The sequence below is a fragment of the Carcharodon carcharias genome, chromosome 10, assembly GCF_017639515.1.
Source record: "Carcharodon carcharias isolate sCarCar2 chromosome 10, sCarCar2.pri, whole genome shotgun sequence".
Classification (NCBI taxonomy): Eukaryota; Metazoa; Chordata; class Chondrichthyes; order Lamniformes; family Lamnidae; genus Carcharodon; species Carcharodon carcharias.
Genome location: NC_054476.1, coordinates 152,196,021 through 152,213,011, shown reverse-complemented (window position 1 = coordinate 152,213,011; position 16,991 = coordinate 152,196,021). Strand labels below are relative to the sequence as shown.

The following is a 16,991-nucleotide window of genomic DNA, read 5'->3' as shown; positions in this document are numbered from 1 at the left end:
GCTACAGGCAGTTACGTTCAGGTGCCAGGTAGCTTTGCAGTAGCCCTTGAGCCACACTCATCACTCAACTTCATTCAGCAGTGGTCAGAAAAAGTGGCTGAGTGTGGACTTCCGTGACCTGTTGGAGATAGCGGTAGCCAGGCACTGCGGTGTCTCTGCTCATGAAGCATAGTGCTGTTCTGGGGTTAATATCTTCAAAGGATTATAGAATTTGGAGCCAAGTTTTCAAGATGGGCTTGTAAGTGAGCTCTTGTGACTTGGAAGGAAGGTTTAGATTGTGTTGTGTCCCGATGTGGGAGTTTAGCCTATGCCATTGTCCCACAATAAGAGTGGGGAACTAATTTCCTATCCCATGAGAAAAGCAAAAGGGAATAACCCCCGATGCAGATGGAGTGCTCCAGCACAGTACAAAGGTACCGTGTTAGGGACTCTCCCTAACTTCCTTTCATTATTGCAGGGGCGCAAGGTATTAGCTGGCCCTGGGTTTAATGTTCTGTTTACATTTTCTATTGGTAGAATTTTTCCTAAAGTGTTTCAGCGAAGGTGGGGAGGCAGTGGGGGGCTGGGGGGTGCTGAGTATATGTTTTTGTGAAAAGGGTCATCACTGTGGACAGTTCCTTGGTTGTGAGATTTAAACATTGATGGATACTGAGCTCTCATGGTCAGGCAGGTCACTTTGGCTCCCTTATTAATTTGATTTGGGGGAGGATGTTTGCTGGACTCTGGAAGCTGACCCATTTGTACTTTTTTCAAACCCGACCTTTGTCCCAATGTTCTTGCATTAAAATGATCACTACTGTACACTTCAATAGTACTTCATTCATTGTTGGTGGAAAGTGCTTTGGGACGTCCTGAGCTTCTGGAAGGTTCTATGGAAATGCAAGTTCTTTTCTCATGAACGCAAGGGAGTGGCGGCCTGATACCTCAATCTGTAGTAGGAACATTCAGGCTTCTTGCCTTTGTATATGTGAACATCACAGAGCCTCACAAAGGAACTTGCGAAGTTTGTGTCCCTAATAATTCATGTTTATCCCAAGGTTGCTGGTTTAGGGTGTATGCACCAAAGCAGGAGATAAGAACAGTTCTTTCCAAGCCTCCAGGTCCATGGAATTTAAGTAGAACAAGACAGCAAGTGAAGAAATATATGCATAGTAACCATACTTTGGACACAGTCCTGTCGGAGATCCAGCTTTCTTACCCCAGCAGCTGTTACCAAGAGCAGGGTCAGCCTCAGAGGGAGGCTTCACTGCAATGAGTTTGTCTTTTAAAGTCTATTTACTCAGCAAACAGTGTCTGTTTAAGCAGCTATTGCAGCAACCAGTCTACAGAGTCTATTTAAAAAGAACCTTCATGTAGAGGGAAGGTAATTTAAGCTCACTTCACCAGTCCAATATTTTTCAGGAGCACATCTGTGCTGATGGTTATACAGCTGCACTGCTGGTGGGGCCATTGGTAAGAAATATACCCTCCTCCCCTTGCCCCCCTCACCTGCAAGTGCCTGAGTAGAGTGTTTATTGACACCACTGTAGCCGAGAATGAATTTGACGGAGGCGGACTTCGGGCTGGACTTACAGGAAGCAGTGAATTATATAGCAAACCCAGCAGTCTATTTAAGCAGCACAATGCAGCAGTCTACAGAATCTATTTAAAAGAGTCTCCACGATCCAGTCACTTACAATAGTGTGTGGCCTCCAGGAGTGACTGATGGTGGGGGTGATGGTGGTGGGGCGGGGTAATAACCAACCATCTTCATCCTGGTGGAGAATTGTGACGTCACTATACGCAGTCATGTCTGTGAGCTGATTCTGTGGGAACGCAGAAGAGGGTAGAACAAAAGAAAGATGGACAAACCAATTATTTCACTCAGAGAGCCTCACGGACACACAGTGACAGTTCCTGCCTGCTGTTTGTGCATTCCTGGCATTTGTTACATGTTAATAGTCCTTGGGAGACTAATTAGTGCTTGAGTGAATGAAGTTTAATGGCTGGGTGTAGATACCTTACGATGTGTCTGATCCTTGGTCCCTAATAGAGGGGGTCAGCAACCTGGGTGGCCGTCATTAAGTGGCAGCAGCTAACATTCCTTTCCTTTTCTGCTTCTCTTTCAGGATTTGGCTTTGTAACTTTTGAAAGTGAAGAAGTTGTTGAGAAAGTCTGTGAAATCCATTTCCACGAAATCAATAATAAAATGGTAAGCGACCGTGACTGAGTTTGAGAGAGAATGTCCTGGCTGAGTTTGAAGGAACGTTCCGTCACAGGGTGTTGGAAATATATCGGCCGTTCCTTCACTGTCACTGGGTCAAAATCCTGGAACTCCCTCCCTAACAGCACTGTGGGTGTACCTACACCACATGGACTGCAGCGGTTCAAGAAGGCAGCTCACCACCACCTTCTCAAGGGCAACTAGGGATGGGCAGTAAATGCTGGCCCAGCCAGCGAAGCCCACATCCCATAAACGAATTAAAAGAAAGGTGTTAAACACATCCCCCCACCCCCAACGGACATTTTGAAAACCCTCCTGTTCACACAGATTCTGTTCAATTTTGTTCATGGAATAAAAATGTAGATAACTGTCGTGTGGCATTACACAGAAACATCTAGGGAACGGGTTTGGTGAATGCTATAGTTGCTCTGTGCCACACAGACAAAAATATATGCACACATATACACACACACACACACACACACACACACACACACACACTCTTACACATGGGCAGGAGGGGGAAGGAGCAGTGAAGGGTTTTATCTTGTGTTGCATGGCTTTGAAGTTGTTGTTACTTAGCAAAGAATTAATGGGTTAGAAAATGAAAGAAAATCAACTGCGTTTAGTCACAAGAAGTGTTTGAAATTCAGGCCAAGGAAGGGATTGTTGAACTCAAAAAGGGTTGCTGTGTTCAGGAAACATTTTCCAGCAGCGTGTAAATGTCTGCTCAGATCCCTGCATTTTCCATTTAAATCAGTGTGTGATCCTTTTAAATGGTGTTCCACCCGATTTACTCCCACGATTTACTTTCTATAATTTTGTGACAAAATGTGACTTCTTGAAGAAACCTGATGAGGTGCAGAGAAAGGCTGCCAGCCAGGTTCATGGAGCAGAGCTGCCCTGATTATGGCACAAATTGGGTGCTGGATTGGTAGTCCCGGCTGTGCAGCGGGGCTGTTTTTCTGAAGCTGGGAGAGTCTGAAAGTCACAGAGTTTCTGAAGGTGCCAGGAAAGAATGTCGGCTCTCTGCATTCAACCCACACTGGAGTGTAAAGTTGGGAGAGACGGAGAGCCCAGTAAGGCACAGTGTTCAGTGAGTTGGCACATTCGCCTATTTCTCTGGGCGAGCTGGATTTCGAGCCCTGTCCTCGGCTCGTTTCTCCCGTTGAGACTTGAGCGCGTCACATTAGGGCCCAGGCTCCCAACGGAGCCCTGAGGGAGTGCTGCACTGTCGGAGGTGCCATCCTTCCGTTGAGATGTTAAACCCCAGGCCCCATCTGTCCTCTTAGGTGGGTGTGAATGACCGCATGAGACGATTTTGAAGGAGAGCAGTTGAGACAGCCCCGGCATCCTGACCAACATCACTGAAAAAAGATGACCTGGCCTTCATCACATTGCGAGGTCTTGCTGTGCACAGACTGACTGTCAGGTTTCCCACGTCACCATCGTGACCACAACTCAAAAGTGCTTCATTGGCCGTAAAGTCCTTTGGGAAGGTCCTGAGGTTGGGAAAAGTGCTATATAAATGAATGTCATTCTTTATTGAACACAGCTCCCTCCAGGTTATTTCCCCAGGAACAGAGCAGCAGTCGCTTATTTGATCTAGCCGCACCGACATTGCTGGGCAATGACTGCAGCAAATCATTATTTTATTTAAGTTTGAGTTGCTGGCCCGCAACAACGCTTTGGCCTGTGCTCCTGGAGCCTAGTGGTGGCGAGGGTAGGTGTGGAAAGTGGGGGCTGAGGGTGTGCCTCTGACCTTTCTGTTCTGGCTTAGCTTCTAGGCCAACGGGTTCAGGGTCCACGCCCGAACCGAACGTTGGGGGTGTCCTCTCTCTGAGTCGCTGAGGAGCGGTGCTTAGCGAGAGAACGGACCAGGAGACGGAATGGGGATCCGTGAGTCCACACCTCCCCAAGCAACGCTCTCCGCGTCTCCAGCAGCCTCCTACCAGAAAATCAGCCAACAGCTCATCAAATTTGTTTCTTTTGGAAACGAACGCCTTGTTGTGGGCAGATTGCACTCAAAACACCAAGAGACAGCCTGGATGCTTTCAAAACATCTCCACCTCCTTCAGACACAAAACATTCTGCCTCCAGACTCTCGGTTTTACATGACCTGTGAATCCCACCTTCATCCCTGCCTCTATTAACAGATTTTGAAATATTTGGGATTTGAAGCTAGCTTGAGGCAGAGGAAGAGATACCTTCAAAGGCAAATCAGGTGGCACCTCCCTGTCAGTGCCTAATCCCCTTTTTTAAAATTGGAATGTTTACAAAAAAAATAACCTCTTTTTGTCAGTAAATTGATTGACGGGAACTTTGCTTCGGTCTAAATTTGTGCATGCTCTGTGTTGTACCCCGATGGGGGGGCGGGGGGAGCTGACTCCTCTATCTCGAGGTTCTACTGGCACGCACTGTACCCTCCTACTCAACTCTGATACCCCCCCCCCCCCCCCAACCCCCTACCCACCCAACGCCCCCCCCCCCCCCCCCCCCCCACCCAACTAAGAACGAAGGCTACGGGAGGGAGGCAAGGCTGTAAGTGACAGTGAGCTGATGCATTGCTTCAGCGGAGGATGTACCAAGGCCTGCTGATAATATGGCTGCTCCTGGGCTCAGTCTTAGCCAAGCCTGTGACCTCTGCTGTGTGCCATGGATAATAAAAATAGCAGCTAAATCTTTTCAGCGTTACTTGGAAGGGATGTGACCATATGTTTTTTTTTAAAAGGACATCGTTTGACATGATTTTTTTTTGTTAGTTGCAAGCTAAAAGTAGGATTCAATGAGGCAATTAGAAATTGTCCAATTTGGGGCTCCCTGCTGAACATAGCTCGTGAGGCTAAAGCAACTGTGAATGCAGCAGGTACCTTCTATATTAGCCCCTCAGCCACACACTTGGAAACTCGTTATTATGTGTTTGATATGTTGTGTGATTCAGAGAGGCTTTCCAGGCCAGAGCGTAAAAGCCGCAGAGTAAATACTAGCACAGTGCAGCCTGTAGCCAGGGGAAAATAAACACACACAGCAATCCTCCGAGTCTACATTACGTCCTTCTCAAACCCCAAGTGCCGTTTTGATGGACAGTTTTCTGAAGCATATTAAATATTATAACCCCACTTTCTCCCTCTCTGTCGCCCCCTCCTGCTCTCTGTCATCCTTCCCTGCTCTCTGTCGCCGCCCCCCCGCTCTCTGTCGCCCCCCCCCGCTCTCTGTCGCCCCCCTCCTGCTCTCTGTCGCCCCCCCCTCCTGCTCTCTGTCGCCCCCCTCCTGCTCTCTGTCGCCCCCCTCCTGCTCTCTGTCGCCCCCCTCCTGCTCTCTGTCGCTCCCCTCCTGCTCTCTGTCGCCCCCCTCCTGCTCTCTGTCGCCCCCCTCCTGCTCTCTGTCGCCCCCCTCCTGCTCTCTGTCGCCCCCCTCCTGCTCTCTGTCGCCCCCCTCCTGCTCTCTGTCGCCCCCCTCCTGCTCTCTGTCGCCCCCCTCCTGCTCTCTGTCGCCCCCCTCCTGCTCTCTGTCGCCCCCCTCCTGCTCTCTGTCGCCCCCCTCCTGCTCTCTGTCGCCCCCCTCCTGCTCTCTGTCGCCCCCCTCCTGCTCTCTGTCGCCCCCCTCCTGCTCTCTGTCGCCCCCCTCCTGCTCTCTGTCGCCCCCCTCCTGCTCTCTGTCGCCCCCCTCCTGCTCTCTGTCGCCCCCCTCCTGCTCTCTGTCGCCCCCCTCCTGCTCTCTGTCGCCCCCCTCCTGCTCTCTGTCGCCCCCCTCCTGCTCTCTGTCGCCCCCCTCCTGCTCTCTGTCGCCCCCCTCCTGCTCTCTGTCGCCCCCCTCCTGCTCTCTGTCGCCCCCCTCCTGCTCTCTGTCGCCCCCCTCCTGCTCTCTGTCGCCCCCCTCCTGCTCTCTGTCGCCCCCCTCCTGCTCTCTGTCGCCCCCCTCCTGCTCTCTGTCGCCCCCCTCCTGCTCTCTGTCGCCCCCCTCCTGCTCTCTGTCGCCCCCCTCCTGCTCTCTGTCGCCCCCCTCCTGCTCTCTGTCGCCCCCCCTCCTGCTCTCTGTCGCCCCCCTCCTGCTCTCTGTCGCCCCCCTCCTGCTCTCTGTCGCCCCCCTCCTGCTCTCTGTCGCCCCCCTCCTGCTCTCTGTCGCCCCCCTCCTGCTCTCTGTCGCCCCCCTCCTGCTCTCTGTCGCCCCCCTCCTGCTCTCTGTCGCCCCCCTCCTGCTCTCTGTCGCCCCCCTCCTGCTCTCTGTCGCCCCCCTCCTGCTCTCTGTCGCCCCCCTCCTGCTCTCTGTCGCCCCCCTCCTGCTCTCTGTCGCCCCCCTCCTGCTCTCTGTCGCCCCCCTCCTGCTCTCTGTCGCCCCCCTCCTGCTCTCTGTCGCCCCCCTCCTGCTCTCTGTCGCCCCCCTCCTGCTCTCTGTCGCCCCCCTCCTGCTCTCTGTCGCCCCCCTCCTGCTCTCTGTCGCCCCCCTCCTGCTCTCTGTCGCCCCCCTCCTGCTCTCTGTCGCCCCCCCTCCTGCTCTCTGTCGCCCCCCTCCTGCTCTCTGTCGCCCCCCTCCTGCTCTCTGTCGCCCCCCTCCTGCTCTCTGTCGCCCCCCTCCTGCTCTCTGTCGCCCCCCTCCTGCTCTCTGTCGCCCCCCTCCTGCTCTCTGTCGCCCCCCTCCTGCTCTCTGTCGCCCCCCTCCTGCTCTCTGTCGCCCCCCTCCTGCTCTCTGTCGCCCCCCCTCCTGCTCTCTGTCGCCCCCCTCCTGCTCTCTGTCGCCCCCCTCCTGCTCTCTGTCGCCCCCCTCCTGCTCTCTGTCGCCCCCCCTCCTGCTCTCTGTCGCCCCCCTCCTGCTCTCTGTCGCCCCCCTCCTGCTCTCTGTCGCCCCCCTCCTGCTCTCTGTCGCCCCCCTCCTGCTCTCTGTCGCCCCCCTCCTGCTCTCTGTCGCCCCCCTCCTGCTCTCTGTCGCCCCCCTCCTGCTCTCTGTCGCCCCCCTCCTGCTCTCTGTCGCCCCCCTCCTGCTCTCTGTCGCCCCCCTCCTGCTCTCTGTCGCCCCCCCTCCTGCTCTCTGTCGCCCCCCTCCTGCTCTCTGTCGCCCCCCTCCTGCTCTCTGTCGCCCCCCTCCTGCTCTCTGTCGCCCCCCTCCTGCTCTCTGTCGCCCCCCTCCTGCTCTCTGTCGCCCCCCTCCTGCTCTCTGTCGCCCCCCTCCTGCTCTCTGTCGCCCCCCTCCTGCTCTCTGTCGCCCCCCTCCTGCTCTCTGTCGCCCCCCTCCTGCTCTCTGTCGCCCCCCTCCTGCTCTCTGTCGCCCCCCTCCTGCTCTCTGTCGCCCCCCTCCTGCTCTCTGTCGCCCCCCTCCTGCTCTCTGTCGCCCCCCTCCTGCTCTCTGTCGCCCCCCTCCTGCTCTCTGTCGCCCCCCTCCTGCTCTCTGTCGCCCCCCTCCTGCTCTCTGTCGCCCCCCTCCTGCTCTCTGTCGCCCCCCTCCTGCTCTCTGTCGCCCCCCTCCTGCTCTCTGTCGCCCCCCTCCTGCTCTCTGTCGCCCCCCTCCTGCTCTCTGTCGCCCCCCTCCTGCTCTCTGTCGCCCCCCTCCTGCTCTCTGTCGCCCCCCTCCTGCTCTCTGTCGCCCCCCTCCTGCTCTCTGTCGCCCCCCTCCTGCTCTCTGTCGCCCCCCTCCTGCTCTCTGTCGCCCCCCTCCTGCTCTCTGTCGCCCCCCTCCTGCTCTCTGTCGCCCCCCTCCTGCTCTCTGTCGCCCCCCTCCTGCTCTCTGTCGCCCCCCTCCTGCTCTCTGTCGCCCCCCTCCTGCTCTCTGTCGCCCCCCTCCTGCTCTCTGTCGCCCCCCTCCTGCTCTCTGTCGCCCCCCCTCCTGCTCTCTGTCGCCCCCCTCCTGCTCTCTGTCGCCCCCCTCCTGCTCTCTGTCGCCCCCCTCCTGCTCTCTGTCGCCCCCCTCCTGCTCTCTGTCGCCCCCCTCCTGCTCTCTGTCGCCCCCCTCCTGCTCTCTGTCGCCCCCCTCCTGCTCTCTGTCGCCCCCCTCCTGCTCTCTGTCGCCCCCCTCCTGCTCTCTGTCGCCCCCCTCCTGCTCTCTGTCGCCCCCCTCCTGCTCTCTGTCGCCCCCCTCCTGCTCTCTGTCGCCCCCCTCCTGCTCTCTGTCGCCCCCCTCCTGCTCTCTGTCGCCCCCCTCCTGCTCTCTGTCGCCCCCCTCCTGCTCTCTGTCGCCCCCCTCCTGCTCTCTGTCGCCCCCCTCCTGCTCTCTGTCGCCCCCCTCCTGCTCTCTGTCGCCCCCCTCCTGCTCTCTGTCGCCCCCCTCCTGCTCTCTGTCGCCCCCCTCCTGCTCTCTGTCGCCCCCCTCCTGCTCTCTGTCGCCCCCCTCCTGCTCTCTGTCGCCCCCCTCCTGCTCTCTGTCGCCCCCCTCCTGCTCTCTGTCGCCCCCCTCCTGCTCTCTGTCGCCCCCCTCCTGCTCTCTGTCGCCCCCCCTCCTGCTCTCTGTCGCCCCCCTCCTGCTCTCTGTCGCCCCCCTCCTGCTCTCTGTCGCCCCCCTCCTGCTCTCTGTCGCCCCCCTCCTGCTCTCTGTCGCCCCCCTCCTGCTCTCTGTCGCCCCCCTCCTGCTCTCTGTCGCCCCCCTCCTGCTCTCTGTCGCCCCCCTCCTGCTCTCTGTCGCCCCCCTCCTGCTCTCTGTCGCCCCCCTCCTGCTCTCTGTCGCCCCCCTCCTGCTCTCTGTCGCCCCCCTCCTGCTCTCTGTCGCCCCCCTCCTGCTCTCTGTCGCCCCCCTCCTGCTCTCTGTCGCCCCCCTCCTGCTCTCTGTCGCCCCCCTCCTGCTCTCTGTCGCCCCCCTCCTGCTCTCTGTCGCCCCCCTCCTGCTCTCTGTCGCCCCCCTCCTGCTCTCTGTCGCCCCCCTCCTGCTCTCTGTCGCCCCCCTCCTGCTCTCTGTCGCCCCCCTCCTGCTCTCTGTCGCCCCCCTCCTGCTCTCTGTCGCCCCCCTCCTGCTCTCTGTCGCCCCCCTCCTGCTCTCTGTCGCCCCCCTCCTGCTCTCTGTCGCCCCCCTCCTGCTCTCTGTCGCCCCCCTCCTGCTCTCTGTCGCCCCCCTCCTGCTCTCTGTCGCCCCCCTCCTGCTCTCTGTCGCCCCCCTCCTGCTCTCTGTCGCCCCCCTCCTGCTCTCTGTCGCCCCCCTCCTGCTCTCTGTCGCCCCCCCTCCTGCTCTCTGTCGCCCCCCTCCTGCTCTCTGTCGCCCCCCTCCTGCTCTCTGTCGCCCCCCTCCTGCTCTCTGTCGCCCCCCTCCTGCTCTCTGTCGCCCCCCTCCTGCTCTCTGTCGCCCCCCTCCTGCTCTCTGTCGCCCCCCTCCTGCTCTCTGTCGCCCCCCTCCTGCTCTCTGTCGCCCCCCTCCTGCTCTCTGTCGCCCCCCTCCTGCTCTCTGTCGCCCCCTCCTGCTCTCTGTCGCCCCCCTCCTGCTCTCTGTCGCCCCCCTCCTGCTCTCTGTCGCCCCCCTCCTGCTCTCTGTCGCCCCCCTCCTGCTCTCTGTCGCCCCCCTCCTGCTCTCTGTCGCCCCCCCTCCTGCTCTCTGTCGCCCCCCTCCTGCTCTCTGTCGCCCCCCTCCTGCTCTCTGTCGCCCCCCTCCTGCTCTCTGTCGCCCCCCTCCTGCTCTCTGTCGCCCCCCTCCTGCTCTCTGTCGCCCCCCTCCTGCTCTCTGTCGCCCCCCTCCTGCTCTCTGTCGCCCCCCTCCTGCTCTCTGTCGCCCCCCTCCTGCTCTCTGTCGCCCCCCCTCCTGCTCTCTGTCGCCCCCCTCCTGCTCTCTGTCGCCCCCCTCCTGCTCTCTGTCGCCCCCCTCCTGCTCTCTGTCGCCCCCCCCTCCCTGCTCTCTGTCGCCCCCCTCCTGCTCTCTGTCGCCCCCCTCCTGCTCTCTGTCGCCCCCCTCCTGCTCTCTGTCGCCCCCCTCCTGCTCTCTGTCGCCCCCCTCCTGCTCTCTGTCGCCCCCCTCCTGCTCTCTGTCGCCCCCCTCCTGCTCTCTGTCGCCCCCCTCCTGCTCTCTGTCGCCCCCCTCCTGCTCTCTGTCGCCCCCCTCCTGCTCTCTGTCGCCCCCCTCCTGCTCTCTGTCGCCCCCCTCCTGCTCTCTGTCGCCCCCCTCCTGCTCTCTGTCGCCCCCCTCCTGCTCTCTGTCGCCCCCCTCCTGCTCTCTGTCGCCCCCCTCCTGCTCTCTGTCGCCCCCCTCCTGCTCTCTGTCGCCCCCCCTCCTGCTCTCTGTCGCCCCCCTCCTGCTCTCTGTCGCCCCCCCTCCTGCTCTCTGTCGCCCCCCCTCCTGCTCTCTGTCGCCCCCCCTCCTGCTCTCTGTCGCCCCCCCTCCTGCTCTCTGTCGCCCCCCCTCCTGCTCTCTGTCGCCCCCCCTCCTGCTCTCTGTCGCCCCCCCCTCCTGCTCTCTGTCGCCCCCCCTCCTGCTCTCTGTCGCCCCCCTCCTGCTCTCTGTCGCCCCCCCTCCTGCTCTCTGTCGCCCCCCTCCTGCTCTCTGTCGCCCCCCCTCCTGCTCTCTGTCGCCCCCCTCCTGCTCTCTGTCGCCCCCCTCCTGCTCTCTGTCGCCCCCCCTCCTGCTCTCTGTCGCCCCCCCCTCCTGCTCTCTGTCGCCCCCCCTCCTGCTCTCTGTCGCCCCCCTCATGCTCTCTGTCGCCTCCCCCTCCTGCTCTCTGTTGACCCCCCGCTCCCTCCCACTTTCTGTCCTTTCATTTGGCATCTGTTCCTCAGCCATCGTCAGTGGGTCAGGTTGTTGGCCCTACAAGCAGCACAAAGCAAGAGTCTGATTCAGGGGGAGAAGGGAGTTATGTGTACATGTGGAGGGCTGGGTGTGCGTATACATGTTATGTGTACGTGTGGAGGGCTGGGTGTGCGTATATGTGCTATGTGTACGTGTGGAGGGCTGGGTGTGCGTATACATGTTACGTGTACATGTGGAGGGCTGGGTGTACGTATACATGTTATGTGTACGTGTGGAGGGCTGGGTGTGCGTATACATGTTATGTGTAAGTGTGGAGGTCTGGGTGTGCGTATACATGTTATGTGTACATGTGGAGGGCTGGGTGTGCGTATACATGTTATGTGTACGTGTGGAGGGCTGGGTGTGCGTATATGTGCTATGTGTATGTGTGGAGGGCTGGGTGTGCGTATACATGTTATGTGTACATGTGGAGGGCTGGGTGTGCGTATATATGCTATGTGTACGTGTGGAGGGCTGGGTGTGCGTATATGTGCTATGTGTACGTGTGGAGGGCTGGGTGTGCGTATACATGTTATGTGTACATGTGGAGGGCTGGGTGTGCGTATATGTGCTATGTGTACGTGTGGAGGGCTGGGTGTGCGTATATGTGCTATGTGTACGTGTGGAGGGCTGGGTGTGCGTATACATGTTATGTGTACATGTGGAGGGCTGGGTGTGCGTATATGTGCTATGTGTACGTGTGGAGGGCTGGGTGTGCGTATACATGTGTACGTGTGGAGGGCTGGGTGTGCGTATACATGTGTACGTGTGGAGGGCTGGGTGTGCGTATACATGTTATGTGTACGTGTGGAGGGCTGGGTGTGCATATACATGTTATGTGTACATGTGGAGGGCTGGGTGTGCGTATATGTGCTATGTGTACGTGTGGAGGGCTGGGTGTGCGTATACATGTTGTGTACGTGTGGAGGGCTGGGTGTGCGTATACATGTTGTGTACGTGTGGAGGGCTGGGTGTGCGTATACATGTTATGTGTACGTGTGGAGGGCTGGGTGTGCGTATACATGTTATGTGTACGTGTGGAGGGCTGGGTGTGCGTATACATGTTATGTGTACGTGTGGAGGGCTGGGTGTGCGTATACATGTTATGTGTACGTGTGGAGGGCTGGGTGTGCGTATACATGTTATGTGTAAGTGTGGAGGGCTGGGTGTGCGTATACATGTTATGTGTAATTGTGGAGGGCTGGGTGTGCGTATACATGTTATGTGTAATTGTGGAGGGCTGGGTGTGCGTATACATGTTATGTGTAAGTGTGGAGGGCTGGGTGTGCGTATACATGTTATTTGTAAGTGTGGAGGGCTGGGTGTGCGTATACATGTTATGTGTAAGTGTGGAGGGCTGGGTTTGCGTATACATGTTATGTGTACGTGTGGAGGGCTGGATGTGCGTATACATGTTATGTGTATGTGTGGAGGGCTGGGTGTTCGTATACATGTTACGTGTACGTGTGGAGGGCTGGGTGTGCATATACATGTTATGTGTAAGTGTGGAGGGCTGGGTGTGCGTATACATGTTATGTGTATGTGTGGAGGGCTGGGTGTGGTTATACATGCATGTGCAGAGAGGACAGAGCCCCACCGGACAGGCGGGGGCTGGTGGGTGAATATCTCCTTCTGACCGACTGATGGAAGGTAACAGGGACAGATTCAGTCCTTCTATCCAATGCTTCTGTCCCCAGTATCAGCTGTTGTTGTATATGGTGTGTCAATAGCTTATTGTGCTGTGTTGAAGTATATCATGTCAGATACACTGAGGGCTATCGTGAGTTGGAGCCGATCTACTTAATAAGCCCAGTGACAGCCATGAATGGAGATGCAAACATTGTGACTGCTGAATAGATGTATTTTTTGATGGTGGTCTGTGTGCATGTCTTTACATCTATAAGAGAGCTTTAAAAGACTGAAACTCATTGCCCTCCTCTAACACTGCCAGACTTCATAATGGAAAAGGTATAAAGGCTGTACCTGAATTGCAGATCTTCTGGTGGCTTATTGAGTGGGAAAAGCATCATTATCCTGCGATGTCCAACAACTAAGTTAGAGTTGGAGCTAGCTCCCTTTTCTATTCCGATCACAGATGTCTCCGTCTTCTCCTCCTTGTCTCATTCTTTCCCACTTGGGTATTGCTGAAAAGAGAGACATGTCGCTGAAGTTTTTCATCTTGCACTCATCAGGACAAATGCAAGAATGTCAAATTTCAAGCAATCACAACAATTTATACCCCAGGAGAACAGGGAGCTGATTGGTTGGCAAGTTTAACTGTTGCAATCCTCTGAAATTTGGTATTCTTGCATTTGTCCTGATGAGTGTAAAGTGCAAAGCTTTAGCGACATGTCTCACTTTTCAGTGATATTCAAGTTCTATACTACCAACTGACTACTTTCCACTTTTTCCTTTGCTTCTAACAACCACTTGCTCCATGTGATGTCATTGGTCATTATCTCCCCTAAATGGAGTAGTGAAAGGGTTTCCTGGTTGGGTAACTCCATCCCCATTGGCTCCTTGAGAGATGTTCACTGTTGACATGACATGTTAAGACACAGCTGCCGTCAGTGAGTTTTAATCTGGCTGTTTCTCATAGGTTCATATCTGGAAATGATAATGTTGTTTTAATATACTTGAGGCCTCTGTTGCTGATCTGAGGAGTGTCACACAGACCTTTCCACCTCTTGACAACATTTTGGGGAGTGCTACTTTGCTGGGATATTACTTGTGGAATGGGAGATAGGAAGATGGGGAGCAAAATCTGGGAAGCAACACGGGTAAAGAAACGACTGAATAAATGGACTCGGCTTTCTGAGAGCAATTCCAATTTCCTATTTGTCCTGTGTTAACTAAAAATACAGAAACAAAATGCGGTGGTGCCCTCTTAAAGGGACCCCTTTGCCTGTCCCATACCTTCACCGTAGATGAAAACCAGGCAGTTAGTTCATGACTGTGCCATGGCCTTTTTGAGTGCTCTAGACCACCAGAAGGTAGACGAGACTGCTCTAGACCACCAGAAGGTAGACGAATCCTTGCTGAGCCAGGAGCGCTGGGGAATTTCAGGCTTTGGGGTAAGTGGGCTTCGAATGGATGGAGAATCCTGTTGGGAAGGGGGGTAAGAGGGTGGGGGTGGGGGGATGACCTCTGTGCTCAACTCCTTGTTACACACCCTCAAAAGTGGTCAAGTTCTGCTTAAGGAGTTCTGCATTCCGTGGAAGCTACCCTTAGGTGTTCCTTTAGAACCGTCGGGACTTGGCCTCACATTGTGGGGCCTGTGACGCCAGCCAATGGCATGTCACCACTAAGGGTTGCCATGGAGGATGCGGCAGCCCGGACTGCCACCTGCCGCTCAAACGTTGAAGTGGGGTGTGATTGGGGAATGGGGAAGTCACTCAAAGACCCAGCACCAACCATGCTTCCTTCATCCCCCAACAAGACCATTCCGTCAAAATTGCTGGCAGCAATGCCCCCCCGACATGCAACTCCTGCCCACTCCACCTCCCGCCACCCATCCTTCCCATCGCAATAATTGGCTTCTTACATCAAGCCCATCTTTCATCTTCAGTGTAATGGGAAAGCCAATTGCAGCATTACAGGCAATTAAAACATTCCAGGTTCTTTGTCATCGTAACTTAGCAACGAAGATACACAGTTAAGTATAAACATAATGAGAGGAGCATGCTTGTCCTACTTATTGGGATTCTATCTGGTAATAGAGCTCTCAGTGTGGATAAGATCAAAGCAATCTTCCAAGCGCTGTTTGCAACAATCTAGCCTGCGTATTTAGCTTGTAAATTCTGCAGCACAAAGGTTGTGAGGGACCTGGTTGCTAACAGCATCAAATGATGGGAATTAAACAACTCTCCCCTGATCTGTTTGGGGCTTTCCATCTGTGACCTTTCAACAGACTGAAAATGGAAATTGAAATGTGTCTGAAGAAGACAATAACGGAAACGATCCCTTTTATTCCCTGGGCCGGGAAATCGTTTTAAAGTAGGATTTGCCCTGAAGTGTTTAATTTTCCCCAATGTGCCCTCCTCCTGTTGTTTCTCCTCCGGAAAGGGATAACTGGAGGCCGTGAGCTTCTCCCCTTTACCCTGAGGCAGCAACAGTCGGATTGTGGAGTGGGGATGCTGCCTCCCAGAGACCCTCTGTTTTTGTGCGCTAAGGTCTGCCTCCAGGAAGGCAGCAGATTCCCCCATCCCCTCTTTCTGTTCCAATGCTAGCTGCTCATGAGCAGGGGCATCATAAAAGGATAGGAAATAGGAGCAGGAGTAGGCCATTCAGACCTTGAGCCTGCTGTGCCATTCAGTACGATCACGGCTGACCTATGACCTCAACTCCACTTCCCTGCCCTGCCCTCGTATCCCTCGATTCCCTTATTGTCCACAAATCTATCGGTCTCTGTCTTGTTTAGACTCAACGACTGCGCTTCCATCTCCCTCTTGGGTAAAGAACTCCAAAAATTCACAGCCCTTTGAGCGAAGAAATTTTCTCCCCCTAGACACGTTTCTTCAGGTCTCAGTGTATTTTGCTAATGAGCGCCTCAAGATCACATTTTGTTTGTTGCAGTAAGGCCCGCAGTTTCTCTGCTGAGAGCTTTATGGGTTCCTTCTCCAAGCCATGAGTGCCTGTCTCTCGTCTCTCGCAACATTCACTACAATGGGACCAGGGATGAGGGACTTGCAGTCTTTTGCGAAGAGACTAGAGAAGCTAGGATTGTCCTGTTCCGAGCAGGGCAGATTCAGGGTAAATTTAATAGTGTTATTTTTTTCACTCTTTGAGGCTTTTGACAGGGTCAGTGAGGAGAAACTTTCTGTTGGCGAGGGGTGGAGTGGTGTCAGTAGCCAGGTTTAAAGGCATTGGCAAAGGAACTATTGGGGAGGTGAGAATTTTTTTTACACAGTGTGTTGTTGTGATCTGGAATGTGCTGCCTGAAAGGGTGTGGAGGCACGTCCAGTCGTGTCTTTCAAAGGGACTTGGATTAAGACTTGAAAAGGAAAGATTTGCGGGGCTATGGGAAAAGGAGCAGTGGGAATGGGACTAATTGGGAGATTTCTTCCAAAGAGCCAGCACAGACACAATGGGTCAAATAGCCTCCTTCTGTGCTGCACGATTCTAAATACGAGGTCCTTAGTTGAACAGGTGTGACGGCCTACCTGCATGGATCTCGGCTAGTCTGTAACTTCGCAGAGCCGATGTATGATGCATGCTGGTCTATTCTCCCATTGGCTGGTGCTTCCTTCCCACAGGCGCTGGCTTAGAGTGGGGGAGAGTTCAGACTATCAGTGTCACCCTTTCCAAAAGAATGTTAACAGGGAACATTTACTTAGGAAGATGAGAGAGAGCGAGATTGTATCGGAAAAGGAGCACTTAGTAATCTGCTTAACAAGGTTATCACACCTCTCCTGTCAATGGTCACTAAAGCCAAGTGGAAAATGTCAACTAACACTTTGATGCACTTTAAAGTCACGTCTCTTTGTCCGTTAGCTTTAACAGTCAGTAACATGAGCCATGCACCCAATAAACTCTGAACGATGTGACTTTGTAACACGTACTTCAGGTTTTCTCAGGCAAATATCAAGGACACTCAGCTGCGAAAGTAAATTTTCCAGAAGTTGTTATGCTCAACATTAACAAGGAAAGCTGCCAAGACTCTAGGCAGAATCTCATTGTGCAAAGCTCATTAGTAATCTAATTGTCCCAGTGAAGAGAGGGAGAGAGATTGAGGAGACTAACGGAGAACCTCTGCTCTCGGGCGCTAGTTGCAGAGCAGCATTTGTGTGAGGACTGAGACCTCATGGTCAGCAGGCAGAGGGTTGATGTGCAGCAGGAATATGTGGAGAAAAAAGTACTTTCAAAAAGACAAGCACACCTTCCAGTAATAGAGCAGGTGCACCAGTTATTCTTCAACTATATGGAGCTCCTGATTTGGGGAACGTGTGAAGGAACTGGGTCAATATAAGCTCAGTGGCCCGTGTCCACCGTGTCAACCTGTGCCATTGGCCAGTAACCTAGACAAAAGAGGATTCATGTGGCACCTTTAAAAAGGAGCTTTCTGTCTATCTTTCCAAACTTAACATATCAACTTTTTCTT

The 16,991-nt window shown here is 55.2% G+C and overlaps 1 protein-coding gene across 14 annotated transcripts in view; it reads left to right on the top strand.

The window, feature by feature from the left end:
* Positions 1 to 16,991, top strand: part of msi2b (musashi RNA-binding protein 2b) — a 522,720-nt gene that overhangs the window by 341,306 nt on the left and 164,423 nt on the right. For all 14 annotated transcript variants that reach the window (XM_041197726.1, XM_041197725.1, XM_041197718.1 and 11 more), the window contains exon 8: positions 2,109 to 2,191. In XM_041197726.1, the coding sequence (XP_041053660.1) occupies positions 2,109 to 2,191 (83 nt within the window). The remainder of the gene's footprint in view (positions 1 to 2,108; positions 2,192 to 16,991) is intronic.